The sequence below is a fragment of the Fukomys damarensis genome, unplaced genomic scaffold (assembly GCF_012274545.1).
Source record: "Fukomys damarensis isolate Sample0158 unplaced genomic scaffold, DMR_v1.0_HiC HiC_scaffold_25, whole genome shotgun sequence".
Lineage (NCBI taxonomy): Eukaryota > Metazoa > Chordata > Mammalia > Rodentia > Bathyergidae > Fukomys > Fukomys damarensis.
The window spans coordinates 19555000-19569688 of NW_022900937.1; the positions used below are offsets into that span (position 1 = coordinate 19555000).

A 14689-nucleotide genomic window follows, 5' to 3' on the forward strand; every position below is an offset into this window, starting at 1 on the left:
AAAAAAAAAAAAGAGCCTGGAGTTACTGATACAAAGAGCGGCTTGGTGAGTCCTTAAAGCATCTTGAGCAACAAAAGAAGACAGATACAAAGTCCACTCACTTGAAGTTCAAGAACAGGCAAAATGGGTGTTTGAGATGGCAGTTAGAATAGTAGGTGGGTGGGCGTGAAGGGTGACAGAAGTGTTCTTGACCGTGATTGTGTAGTGTACACCAGACTGCCCAGATCTCTCTGTTTCATTGTCTATAAGTACAGCTCTGTTAAAATTTCAAGGTTCCCGGTGTGGGGGTGTATATGTTTCTGAAATTTTGACAGAGGCTGACAAGATTGGCTACCACTAAGAGTGTGACAATTAGATTCTCCCCAGAAAAGTAGAAGTGTACCTGTTTTCTTACCCCCTGGAAAACCGAATGTTCCCATAGTGCTACCTGGTAAATGGGAGGTTTGTTGCAAAGTAGATTTTGTTTGAAACTGAGGTTGAAAATACGTTTATATTCTTAAATGTTTCCGTTTCCTTTTATCTAAATTGGCCTTGTCTTTTGCCCATTTTTCTAGAGGCCTTTGATTCTTTGACTGAAAAAGTCTTTTATATATTAGGAAAATGAGCTCATTTGTTTAGAATATGAACTCTAGGTATATGATATTAGGGTTAGGGTTTAGGATTAGGGTTAGGATTGGAGTGCTGTTTTTCAGTGCAGATTTCTTCTTTTAAATTTCACGGGCTGAGCATGTAGTTCAGTATCCAGCACACGCAGGGCTCTGGGTTCAACCTCCAGCACTGCCCAAAAGAAAGAAAGAAGTTAAGAAAGCTAGAAAGAAAGGAAGGAAAAAAGGAAAGACATGAGTCTACATGTTAATATTCACCGCGTCACTAAATTTGTATATTATTTATAATAGCTTCTCTGTACTTTTACCTCTACATTTATAGTTTTTAGACCTGTAGTATCTTTTTCTTTTCTGACTGCATTGATGGTCTCTTTAGGAAAGCGTTAACCTGTACTTGTATCTTGTTCCTAACTCTGATGGCCATGTACCAAGTGTTCATTTACCCATTGCATACTGTGGGTTGAGAAAGGTAGACTCCCCCACCTCAACATTTTATTATTAAGCTTTTCAAACCCACTACAAAGTTGAAATGTTTTTACAGTGGACGCCACCTAAATTCTACCATTAACCGCTTCCTGTGTTGCCAAAACTGAGTGCCCACTTATGGGAGAAAGTTCCTCTTTGGTGACATTCTGTGTAGCTGACCCATGGGAAGTCATCAGATATACAGATGCTGAGAGCAAGGAGAAGCCAGTGCCTTCAGAGGTCGAAGGAAGCCAGGCGTGGTGGCGCACACCTGTAATCCCAGCACTCGGGAGGCTGAGACAGGAGGATCACTGCAAGTTCAGGGCCAGCCTGGGCTACACAGTGGATTCAAGGTCAGCCTGAACTACAAGACTTTGGCAAGACTTTGTTTCAAAACGCCAAAAGGATGAGGAAGAGAAAGAGGAGTGGCGGAGGAAGAAGTGAGGGGACTCCCAGATGTAGGGAGGTGAGGTGACTTTCAGTTCAGAGGAGGCCAAGAATAGCAGCCTCTCATCCTGAAGTTCATGGGAGGAAGTGGCAGAATTCCAGGAGACCGACTCTTTCCTGACAGCTGGGGCATCTTTCCTTTCTTCCTCCTCTTCTCTGTCTCCTGCTTCTGCCCAGCTGAGTCCTTTTGAAAGAGCCCCAGAGACGGAAGTGGCCTGAGAAGGTGCTTCCACCTCCCCAAATCAGCTCTTCCTGGGTTGTAACAGAATCCAGGTGTAGGAGTTGGGCACTGCTGCGGAGGACAGATAAGGAAGGGACAGAGAGTCCTTTGTGCCCTTCTCAACTCAGTGGACAGGGACCTCTGCAGGGTCACTTGTATCTATGCTATAGCAATTAGCACATTAAACAAAAAGCCAGGGCTGGCAGGACCCGTCTAATCCCAGTGACAAGGGAGGCTGAGGCAGGAGGATTGATTGCAAGTTGGAGGCCAATCTGGGCAAACTTATCTCAAAATTTAAAACTTTTAGAAGGTGGAGGTTCTGGGAATATAGCTCAGTGTTCCCTGAGTTCAGTCCCCAGAACATAGGGAGGGGAAGATAGAAAGTACACGGATTATATTCAGGCAAACTTGGGTTCAGATGTTGGCACTGCCAGAAATCATGGCCCAATTTTGGGTGAGTTAGGCAGATAGCTCTCAACTCCTGTGGTAGAGAGGCCCCCCTCACTCTCATGGGGTCCCCAGCATTGCTCCCTTTCCTATGGATTCCCCCACTCCCACCCTGGCTTCTCCTCCAGACTCTCCTGTCTCTGTACCTGTCCTGAGCTCGAGGCTGGGCAGGGGTCTTTTTGTTTTGATTTGGTTTTTTTGAGACAGGGTCTTGCTATTCATTCAGGGTGGTCTAGGACTATGTAGCCCAGGCTCACAGTGATCCTCCTGTCTCAGCCTCCCGAGTGCTGAGAGTGCAGGTGTGTGCCACTACACCTGGCTGCTGGCAGCCTAATTGGGTGGGGAGCCGCGAGGCTCAGGGTGCTGCTGTGTCCTGTCTGAGTCCGGGATCCATCTGACAGCGGAGCTTTGGGTAGAAGACCTGGCATCAAGTGTGGTGGAAGACTGTAATCCTAGCTACTTGAGAGGCTGAGGCAGGAGGATTACAAGTTGGAGGCCAACCTGAGCACCTTAGCAAGACCCTTTCTCAAAGAAATAAAAAGGGCTGAGGTGTAACACAGTGGTAGAGCGCTTGCCTGGCACATGTGAGGCTCTGGGTTCAGCCCCCAGCGTTCTAAGAAACAAAAACCAAGGAAAAAAACCACAAAACTAACAAAATTCCTACCTCGAAGTGTTGTCTTGGGAACAGTGCTCACTCCCACCTTCTGAGCATCCTTTAAAAACAAAAAACAAAAAAGGAGGGGCCTTCTGCACTTTCAGGAATTGGCACTGAGACGCAGGGCCTCTGTTTCCCACGTGGGAGGCAGAGATGCCACCCTGTGAAGTTCCCTATGGTGGTGTCTCCTGGTACGGAGCAAATAGCCCAGATGCAGCTGCCTGGTCCTGGCTTGGGGTTGCTCCTAAGGGTTCAGTCTCAGTGGAAGCGGGGGCTGGGGTCCTCGAACTCTCCAACCTCACCAGGGCGGCTGGGGAAGGGGTCGGGCCCTGGGGAAGCCGGGAGAACGCGGTGGTGGTCTGGGGCTGGAGTGCGCGTGTGGTCTGGTGTTTTTCAAATTGTCTGCTTTGAGCGTGTCACTTTTGAAGTTAAAACCAAAGTTTTAACTCTCCCTCTCCGGGGGAGAGGGGTCAGAGCAACAAACTAGGCCACCGGGCCGTGGGCCAGGGTCTTGCTACCTCGAAACCTGTCCCCAAGGGTCTAGGGACAGTTTGGGGACAGGCTGTGAGCTTGGTCACGCAGGGGCAGCCCCGGCATGGATGAGACCCGGATCGGGGGAGGTCCCGCCGGGAGATGGGGTTAGGTTCTGGGGCACACAGCTGGGGACCCACACCCCGACAGGTGTAGGAAGGTGACCCGCCTGGGGTCCAAGGGATGGCGCCTTCGCTCCAGGCCAGGGATCCTGCACGTAGCCTCGAGCAGCGCCGCGCCGCCCTCTGCTGGTGGAGCGGCGGTAGCACAGCTTCTCTGGGCCGCAGTGCGGCGAGCTGGGATTTGCAAAGGGGCAGCCGCCCTGGCACGGCCTGGGGCGCTGTGTACCCCGCAGGGACACAGAAAGGGGGTCGAGGTCACGGGCCCCACAAGCATCTAGAAGGACAGTGGCCCGGGGTGCCTGTTTCGGAGGAGGACCTCACTACTGACCTGGGTGCGGGGGAGGCTGAAGGAGGATCACTGTGAGTTCGAAGCCGGCCTGGGCTTCATAGTGAGTTCAAGGCCAACCTGGAATTTACAGTGAGACTCAAAAGCAAAACAAAACAAACAAAAGAGGAGCAAGGCGTCAAAGGGATACTAGTGGTGGAATTTCAAGTGTCAGTCAGCTGGAGAGCCAGAAAGAGCTCCAGAAGGGAGGAGAATTCCTGCTCTCCCTTGTGTGCCTGTCAGTCCGCAGGTTGGAAGCACAGCATTGTTCTCAGCTCCATGAGCCACGCTATAATTGGGAAATAGAGCAGAAGGTAATCCGAGGAACACAGCCACGAGGTTGGAAACACTTCTGGTCCTGCATGAATCATGGTGCTTCTGTCCCTTTTCAGTGCCCTCTGAATCCCCTTCAACCACGACCTCCCTCTCTGCTGTGGGTCATTGTGAGGATTTCACGGTGACTTGAGCCAAGGCGCAAGCTCAGCCAGTTTCCCTTGATCAGCCTCGGGGCCTGCGCCTCCAACCCTGGACGCCTGCACCAGCCAGGGCTCGGTGCACACAGAGTGGGGCTTCCCCGGTCCAGGAAGGCCTGGGGCCTGGGAGGGGACAGGTGATGTCGAGACTGTGGCTTTGCTCCTTTCGAGTGCCCTGTGCCCTTCTGAGCTATCTGAACTCCAAAGTGCAGGCAGTGGCACCAGGCCCGCTCTGTGTCCCTTGTCCCCGCCTTCCCCATGGCCTGGTGGCCAGGTCCCCTCTACTGCCACATCCAGAACAGGCCCCGAGGTCCTGGCTCCCCAGAGCCCTGGGCCGGTGGGGCCCACCCACCTGGGACCTGCAGTGTCTCTACCCACGAGGGTCCTTTCTGCCCTCCTCCCAGCGATGCCTCGGTCAGAGGTGCTGCCTGTGTGGTGGCCCCCGGGCCTCACACACCCCGACACTGTGTTGGAAACCTGTGATGATCTCATTTAAGAGGAAAGTGCTGTACCCTCTTGGGGAAAGCAGCCAACACCTAAGAAATAGAGCATACAAGACAGAGAAGCAGCAGGGTGAGGCCCAGAGATCCGAAGAAGGGTATGAGTGGCCTCTCTCGTTATGCAGTGTACAATCCATGCAACTGTGCAGAGGCTCTGATTAGGCCCACAGTGTATGCATCGTTAACGCAACAAAATTTACTTGCCATGCATGGAGCATGATTCCAGACACCAGGAGCCCCATCCCTGGTGAAAACTAAGGCTTGAATTTTGTTCCTGACCCCGGGTTCATTAATCTCTTCATCTGTACATCATATGATGGTGGTGACGAACCAAACAGCACTTGGTTCCAGGTCTAACACGTGGAGGGGACTCTGTACATGACAGCGGGGTTATCACAGAAGCTTTAGTGAGAAAGGTTTGTGAAGTTGGAGAGGAATGGAAGTGACAAGATGGAGTCAGCGATGTCTCCCAGGAGCAGGAGCTCAGGCTTTCTGAGGACGGGGTCACAGGGAAGGCAGGGAGCGGGTGAGGCTGTGTGGGCCATGAGGACCACCCTGATTTAGGGACTGTGCCCTCCTGAGCCGAGGCAAAGGATTCTGTTTCTTCCAGATGTGGGAAGCTGTTAGCAAAAAGTGGATCATCAATATATTGGGATTTGGGTGGGAGGATCTGATTGGCCAGACCCAGCCATGTACCTGTTCCTGGATAGGGGAATCTGATTGGCCAAACCTGGCCATGTGTCCCATCCCTCGGCAGCAGAGAATGCTGGGTAGGAGGTGCTCTGCTTCTACTCCCACCAGGACCACACGCAGTGCTCCAAATCCAGAAGGGGACCTGATCATGGGTGTGGTGGCCCTGCTGAGGAAAGGGCAGAGGTGAGGGATTTTTGTGGGGATTCTCTCAGTAGAGGCCCCTGGGAGTCCCCTCTGCATACAGAGAGGGGAGGAGCATCAGAAGCACAGCCAGGGCCTTGGACATTAGCAGCTGTAGGCACTCTGGGGACCCCATTATGCCAGTCGGCGGTCAGACCTCATCTCGGGTTTGCCCTCTGTGATCAGCTGGCTCAGACTCCCTGGACTTCAGGGCCCAAACGGGACTCAGTGAGCGATTAGTAGTGCGTGATAGTAAAGCCAAAGGCCCTGGGGCAGCACAGAGATGCAGAGGGACAGAGACTCATCCTGGGATGCCCAGCCAGGAGCAGCAGAGCTGAGGTGAGCACCAGGTCTCCTGCCTCCCAGGCACCTGATCTTTGCACTGGGACAAGGTTGCTGGTGCACTGCAGGGGATGTGTGTGGAGCTGAGATGTCACAGGAAGCACTTGAACCCCTCTCCTCCTCCCTGCCCAGTGAGTGACGGTAGGGGGGGTTTTGCGCAGAACACAAGGAGCCACGCCTCCAGGCTGAAACCTCGACCTTGACTGAGCTCTGTCTGCTCAGGGCCACGCAGGACATGGCGTGAATACATCGTGCGTAGTATTTTCTCCCCGAGTTGGAACTGTGCTTTTCTGCTCATTGGAAACCAAGCACTGTGAGCTTTTTCCCACTCTGGGCATGAGCGCCCTTGGGTATCTGGGGCCACTTACACATCACCAGTGGTCACAGAGTTCTGTTCAGCCCCTCCTGCCCCACTGTGGCGTGCCGGGTACAAGGTGGGACTGGGACATCGGGAGCCTCAGCTCCCCTGCAGGGCCCATCCCCTCACACTTGAGGCCATCAGTGCCGGAAACAGTGGCTTCAGCACCTCAGGACACAGGCAGCGATGCCCCTTCATGTAGCCTGGTCTCCTCCCAGGGAGGAGCAGACCTTGGACAGTCTTGGCAGGGGCTGGTCTCAGGGCCACCTGCTCTGACCAGGCATCGTCAAGCCCCTGTCATGTAGGGAGGGGTGTGAGCCTCAGCTGTCCCACCTGTCCTGCTGGGCACAGGTGGCAGAGATCCCGCCTGTGGTATTAAGTCCTGGACAGATCCATAGGGCACAGGGAACGTCGTCTCCCTGCCCTGCCTGGGGAGGGGTTCAGAGACAGTGGGGTCTGGAGCCAGGAGCTAGGCGCAGTGTGGGACCTCACACCGTGGCCCTGGGACTTCCCTGGGACTCGTCCCTCTCCTCAGTATCGCAGCTGGACCGGCCTTCTGCACCTCGGGCATCTGCAGCACCTGCCCCCCTGTTCCCCACCATCGCATCGGAACACAGCCCCCCTCCACTGCAGATGTCCAGTTCTTTATCTCTGTCTCCCGATTGGCCGTGAGCAGCCAGGAGAGGAGAACTTTGTCCTTCCCAGGACGCTCTCAAGCCCTGCTGTCCCTTCCCTGTGGGCGTGCCGGGCACGGGTGATCGGAATGTCTCTTCTCTGTGTTTTTGCACTCGGCTTTATAAAAAGGGACAGCAATATGGACCCCAGGGACAAGCGTGAGTCCTGGGCGGCCCTGGACTCTGGAAACCCCGAGCAGCTGCCTCCCGACACACTCCTCCCTGCCACTCAGAGCCTTCCAGCCAGGCTCACGGGGCCTCTGTGCCTGCTGTGCTCTGCAGTCAGACACTGCCCAGGACCCAGCACGAAGAGGGCCAGGATTTCTCTCCAGGAGCCCAGGCTGGGGGACACCGTGAGTAGGAACGCGAACGCCCCCCCATAGTTATACCCAGAGCTCTGCACCTGACCCTGACTCTGGCTCTGCCAGGCTGGATGGCCAGGCATGAGTTGTGTCCTCGGTTGCGTCACCTCCCCTGGGGATGGGAGGGAGGGACAACAGCACATGGCTGAGTGTGATATAAAGGCAAGTTGGGGACCAAGCGCTCGGGCCCAAGACCTGAGGGACAAAGGCTTTGGGGGATTGGATAGAGCACCCCTCATAGTGACCACATCTGAGAGGGCAAGGAGACTGCAGGCAGCTGATGGTGTGGCTGGGGAGCAGGGGTGGCACCCAGGGGAGGGAGTGCCAGGACGGGGGTGGCCCATCTGTGCACCCTGCCCACCACCGTCTCCTGTGCCCAGCATCGTTCAATGTCCTGGCTTCTACCTCAGATGACTGTCACCTAACGGCTCTTTCACCTTCTGGCTGCCTGTCTGCGGCTCCCACAATGCCGCTGTCTTGGACGGAGTCTGTGCTACTGCTCTGGAGCTCTTCTTCCTCCCGCCATGGGGACGGACTGACTGTCTGTGCCCCATCAGGCTCTGCAAGAGTGACTCAGGGGTCCGCCCAGAGCAGGACACTGGGGCCCTGGCAGAGAGTGTCTCGTGGGACATAGGTCCAAACCCTGCTCCCCACTGAAATCACTTAGGGAGTCTCTTCTTTTCTTTTTCTTTTTAGACAGGTTCTTGCTAGGCAGTTCAGGCTGGCCTTGAACTCACTATGTAGCTCAGCCTGGCCTCAAATTCTCAGCGACCCTCCGGCTTCAGCCTCCCGAGTGCTGGGATTGCAGGCGTGCACTGTCATGCCAGGCTCTTGGGGAATCTAAAACATGAGCCAGGTGCGGTGGCACACACACAGCTAATCTAGAGGCTGAGGCAGGAAGATTACAAGTTCAACTTAGTGAGACCCTTTCTGGAAATGAAATAAAAGGGCCTGGGGATGTAAAGCAGTTGCCCGTTCTGCCCATGGCCCTGGGTTCTAGCCCCGGGGCTAAACAAAACAAAAACCACATGGCTAAATTGATAAGTCCAGCGGCTGGGTTATCTTCCCTGGTGATTGTAGCAAGGTTTGGAAGCACAGACCAGGGGGGAAAGGAGTGGAGAACTTAGAAGCCTTCAGCTGAGTCCCCAGCCCTGGTGGACCCGCACTACAGTTGCTGAGGTTCTTCTTCTCGTTTCTCCTTTCCCCTGATTTGCCTGGTGTCTTGCCCCACCTGACGCACAAGCCAGGGCGGCAGAGGTGCCCGAGAGGATGCAGGGCCCGGTGCCTCCGCAGCTCCCCCATTGCCACCCGTGCCCACTCTCAGGGCTGGGTTTACTCATCCATAAAATGACTCCTCGCAGGAGATGATAAAGATTTGATGGAACTTTGCAGGGCTGCCGCAGGTAATAAAGAAAACCTATGAACTACACAGCGTAGCACAAGTCAGTCAGTCTGATCGCCACAGTTTCTCGTGGTTGGTAGTAGTCTTGCCATCCGTGTCATTGCGGCAGCCTACCTGTTGTGAATTCAACCCCAGTGCGCCATGAGCAAGGCATTCTGTGTTTGCACACGCGGCTGGCTCCGTGTAGCAGCCACCAAGAAGGAGAACAGGGCATTAGTCTGAGGAGTCCAGAGAGGCTGGGGCTGTGTTCAAGGTCACCTGGCAGTGGGTCCTGGAACTGGGTGTGGAAACCCTACTCCGGTGCTTTGCTGCCTAGCTAAGCTGATTCTCCAGGTAAGAAAACGTTTTGCTTGCGTGTACAATTTTCCATTGTGCAGTGATGGAGATTCTAGGAAGCTGGAGGTACAGTGTGGGTTGTTTTGAAATGGTCTCATGCTCGGGCATTTCGCTGGATTGGAGGGAGGATGGACAGGGGCCCCTTGCACCCGCTGCCCCTGGGCAGCCTGCAGGGTGAGCGGATGCCACAGCCTCTCCAGGGAGGGCTGGGCGTGACAGTCAGGCGCACGCCACTTGTGCTCAGAGACCCACTCGGGGTTACTTGCATAATTTTATTCAATTCGAAGGATCTTTTTTCCCTGCAGATCAATCACATGTACAAATACATAGACTCATGTGCCGCAAAAGCCTGCGAACCCTGGAAATCTGCACTCCGTTCCTTTAAGACTTCTTTGCCTGAAACCAAGCAAGGCTGTAGGATGTTTATTTTTGAAAGATAACATCTATTAATACAAACGTTAAATATCGGGGCTGGGGGTGTGCCTCAGTGGCAGAGCACTTGCCTACCCATGCATGAAGCCCTGGATTCCATCCCCAGCCCAGGAGGGGAAAAAAGTTCCTTGTTGGTGTAAAAGAATTAGAAGCCACGAGTGATATCCAACTAGCCACAGGTTGCCACTATTAATATTTTTCATGTGTTTCATTGCAGATTGTATGTATTTTACTAGTAGGGATGATTTTATTCCTGTACCTCGATCCTGTTTTAGTACATGTTGGCTCTTTAGCAGTTCCCATTCAGTAAATATTCTCTGGATATATGATTTTAAATGACCCGATAATATTCTGTTATGCTGTCATTCCTTTAGGCAGGGGCTTAGCTGGGCATGTATTAAATCGTTTCGGGTTATAAATCACACGGCAGTGGCTCTCTTAGTGTCCTTCTCTGGTACTTCCCTCAGGGGTCAGTTCCTGGAATAGGACTACCGGTCAAAGGCCAGGAACCTTCTGAAATTTTTGGAGGGCTCTTGACAAATGGACAATGGAAAAATTGCACTCCTCCGTGCTCCGGGCCCTGGCCTCTCAAACTCAGTGACTGGCTTTGCAGTAGGAGCAGATCCTCGTGCTGGGGACCCCGCGGGAAGAAGCAGTTGCTGTCCAACATTTCGCCTTGGAGGGGCTGGATTTGCTCTGCAGGCACCCAGGGTGGAGGCCCCACCAATAGTGCGAACTCCCAGAGTCTAGCGCCAGGGAACAGGCTTTCCTACCCCACCCACCCAGCCCACACTGCTAAGCCCCTACCACCCTCTGAGGCTTAAGGACCAGGTGGCAGGATAGACCCTGAGTCCTGAGGACCCTCTCACTGGAACAGTTCTGGAGCTGACTGTCTAAACAGACATTCTGATATTGCATCACCCTGGAAAATCTTTGTTGTTTAAAAAAAAAAAAATTTTTTTTTTTTTTCATTACTAGGGATTGAGCCCAGGGCCTTCACATGGAGCTACTTCCCCATCCCCTTTTTATATTTTGAGACCAGATCTTGCTAAGTCACTGAGTTATGAAGGTTGGGCTGAAACTTCCAAGCCTCCTGTCTCAGCCTCCCAGAGTTCTGGGAGTACAGCTGTGTGCCACCTTTCCTGGCTTACACTGGAAAATCTTGGCTCTCTAAACCTCTGTTTTCTGAGCTGTAAAATGGGATTGTCTTGAGCATTAAATGTGTTTATAAATCAGTCTGAATTTGATCACTTTCCTGTTGAATATTAATATCTGCTATTCCTGTTGACAGTGGTGTGAATATCAGTATTAAGTTCTAATACTGATTCTGAGAAGGACAATTGCAGCAGGTAAGATCTAGGCTTTGCAGACAGGTTGGCCAGGGTTCAGTCTCTACTCACAGCCCCTGTATAGAAACAGGACTCTTACAACAGAGGCATTTGTGGGGCCTCAGGGAGAGCTTCGTGCACTTTTTTTTTAAAAAAGTAATTCAGAACGAGCTTCCTGTAGGACATCCACACAGGCATTTTACTTGCCTGCCCTTTAATTTTTATGTCAAAGTTAGAAGCATGCAATTCATAAAGGCCAGCAGGACTAAGTCCTATGGTGCTGCAGGCAACGCAAGGGTGGCTTGTGCTGGCTTGTGAGAGCCTGCTGTATGATTCTTAGGATTTTTGAGAGCCGATTTTTAGGCATGGCCTCTATTAAAAATTAAAGGGCATTAACTTGTAATTAAATAAATTATAGTAAAACTGAGTCACTAATATTAAAAATGGATCACTTCCTAATTGTTTTACTCCTCGGTGTGTTCTGGGAGTTACTGACGCTATTGCATCTGTGAGGTGGAAAAGTCACGTATTGGTACATTGTTGAGAATCGCTCTTCACTCTGCTTGGGGACATCAGTTCTTTAAGCTGAAAGGAGCGAGGCCTGGGAGATTTGATGTGTCCCACTGAAATGGACTAGTGTCACAGAGCCCGATCTTTTCCTCCTCCTGAACACGCAGTGAAACACCTATCACCTCATCTGGTCTCAGTCCTTGTCCCATGTGGCCATGGCCCCCGTTTCCTACTCCCCAAAGGTAGCGACTTTTAATCCTTTGCTGTTTTTCTTGTACTTACCCCATATTTTAAATTTCATGCTTTTACCCACTGGGTCTTGATGTTTATTTTTATTTATTTATTTTTCTTGGTTTTTTGAGACAGGGTTCCACTATGTACTTCAGGCTGACTACTGCGTAGCCCAAGCTGGTCTCGAACTCATGGTGATCCTCCTGCCTCAGCCTCCCGAGGGCTGGGATTACAAGGAGTGTGCCACCATACCTGGCAATAACTGTATTTTAAAATTTCTTTGATTTTTCTATAAAAAGTGGTTTTCAGGCTTCTTTTTAGCAGTGGAACTCATCTTTCAAATCAAGTTTTATGTGGAAGCCTATTGTACAAAACAAGGAAACCAGAGCTTCCAGGTTGAAAGGGGACCCTTCCCTTCAGGGCTGCCACTTGCATCCAAGCAGACTGTGCCCTGCACAAGCCTTAGGGTCACCAACCCCACGAATCACAGTAGGACCGTCACAAAGGCCCCACAGGGGAAAAGTATCCAAGTGGGAAAGAATCAGAGAGGAATCTCTAGAAGTCTGCGACACCCCAGGGTCACTCGCTGCTTTTTGCGGCTTTGGTTTGGTTTGGTGTTTTGAGACAGGGTCTCGCTGTGCAGTGCAGGTGGGAGGATTTCTGCACATTCGAGGCCAGCCGAGGTTACCCAGCAAGACCCTGCCTCAAAAATCAACAAAAATCCAATGCAGAGGGTTGCGGTGAGAGCCCAAGGTAACAGGGAGCCCAGTAAATCCAGGGCGACGTGGCTCAGTCTCCGTGTCAAGTCTCATTTAGGAAATCCTGGTCTGACAGCTCCAGGGTCATTGCAGGAGACTTTACCACCCTGCAGTATCCCTGGTGTGTGCAGAGAAGGGCTCACCCACCGCAGATGGGGGCAGTGCTCCCCCATCACAGGAGTTCATTGGATCTCCCAAAGCCACATGGCTAAAGTGTGGCAGAGCTGTGGTTCAAACAGAGGCCTCTGACTCCAAAGACTGGGCTTTCAGCCACAGGGCGCTGTGTACAGGTGTTCCAGATGTGCACTGCGCCAAGATGCCCATTCACGCCCTCTGCAGAATCGCTTGTGTGAATAGGATGGGGACTCAGGCCTCTTTGCTGACTCTGGATACAGCTCCCTGGGAAGAAGCTGGGAGAGGTGGGCATGGTTGTGCACTGCCAGGGCTGCTGCCCACTGGGCCTGAGGGCAGGAACATCTTAGCCTTTACCTGTTTCCATCTGGGGAAGGACAGTTTGCTCCAGTCGTATTTGGTCGGGTGAGGATCAAAGACAAACACGAGCACCTTGCAGTTCTGTTGTTTCCTCAGCTAGACCCACCCCAGAAACAGCCGCACAGGAAGTTTCCCAGGCTGTCCTGAGATGGGGCCACTTGAGGTCCCAGAGTCAGAAGCACTCAGCGCCAGGGGACGGGGCCACAGCATTTGTTAGGGTGACCCACTGTCAGTGGGATATGGGGTGACCTTTCCTGGACAGCAGGAGGAAAGAGCTTCTCCCTGGGCATTTTGGTTGGGGGCCCAGGGGGTGGGGCTTGAGGTTGAGGCTGAAGAGTCCTTTTGGTGCTTCCCAAAGCTGGAAAGGTCAAGGCCCTCCCTGGCCTCTTGGGAAAAGCCTGCAGCCCACAGCATCAAGGAACTCGGCCTTTGAAAGTAGGGGGGATGTGCTGGGGATGGTGGCGCACACCTATAGTCCCAGCACCCAGGAGGCTGAGACAGGAGGATCACCACAAGTTCGAGCAGCCTGGACTACATAGTGAGTTCAAGGCCAACCTGTACTACATAGTGAGACCCTGGCTCAAAAAACAAACAAATGAACAAACAAAAGAAGGGGGTGCTGGGGGACTCCACCCCAGCTGAGACGCCCGGCAAAAGGGTTGTCCTTTCTAGGGCTACCGAGCTGACCCCTCTCTGTCTTTCTCCACAGACAGGCAGGATCGAACCCAACTACCCCAAGGTGTGCGGCCACCAGGGCAACGTGCTGGACATCAAGTGGAACCCCTTCATCGACAACGTCATTGCTTCCTGCTCTGAGGACACATCGGTGAGCCGCTGGAGCCCCTCTCACAGCCCCTTCCCCTCTGTGCGCCGCATCCCCGTCCCCACTGCCCTCCTGTCTGCCCTCCTGTCCTCCCGAGCAGGCCCGACGGGGAGGACAGTCTGAGTCTGGAGGCGCCGACTCTGTGGGGAGACTTAGAACAAGACCAGCAGGTTTGTGGGGCCTCTCCTGCGCTCTCTGAAGGAGGCAGAGGTGGGAGAGAGGCTGTGGCAGGGAGGGAGGGACAGGAGGAAACGGGAAGCTTGGAGGGGATGTGCACGGGGGTCTTCGCAGGCTGGGCATGGCGAACATCCCCTGGCTTGTGCTCTGGGAGCTGCGGCTTCTGGAGAGGGGCACTGGGTGAAGGGGTCTGTAGTGACGTGTCCCAGGACCCACGCATGTGGTCTGGATTTGAACCCTGCAGGTTCCTTCCCTCATGGCAAGAGAGAAGAAGTAGGAGAGGGGAGCAAGGAAGAGGGAGCAGGGAAGAGAGGAGAAGGAGGTGGGTGGAAAAGCAGGACTAAGGAATCCAGGGAGAGCAGTATTCGGAGCTGCGGTGTCCCTGGTCCTGGGGCTCTGCTGGGTTCATGGCTGCAGCAGGGCTGGGGTGCTGGTTTGGCTCAGAGTTCTGGAGAGGCCCCTGCTGCCCCCGCTGGCCCTGACCAGCCCCCGAATGCCAGCTCACAAGCAGATGTCAGAGTCAGCTGAGGAGGGGCCTGGCGCTCCCAGGCAGGCTTCAGTGAGAGCTCCTTGGCATAGGATGGGGACAGGCCATGTCCTGGGATGCTGGAGCAAGAAGGGGTGTCAGTCTGCACAGGCTACACTGTGGCAGAGGCCGCGACCTGGCTGGTTCTGAACCTCAGGCATCCGGCATAGGGCCCAGGACCTAACATTGGCTCGCTGTGCTTGGGTGTGCATGGGTGGGTGGGCGGATGGAGGCTTAGAGGCAGGGGTATAGGAACGGATGAGTGATGGATGGAT

General features: G+C 53.4%; 1 protein-coding gene across 3 annotated transcripts in view; it reads left to right on the forward strand.

Moving 5' to 3' along the window:
* The window catches only part of Coro2b (coronin 2B), an 89667-nt gene that overhangs the window by 55130 nt on the left and 19848 nt on the right, over positions 1–14689 (forward strand). For all 3 annotated transcript variants that reach the window (XM_033756007.1, XM_010643307.3, XM_033756006.1), the window contains one exon: positions 13598–13714. In XM_033756007.1, coding sequence (XP_033611898.1) covers positions 13598–13714 — 117 coding nt within the window. The remainder of the gene's footprint in view (positions 1–13597; positions 13715–14689) is intronic.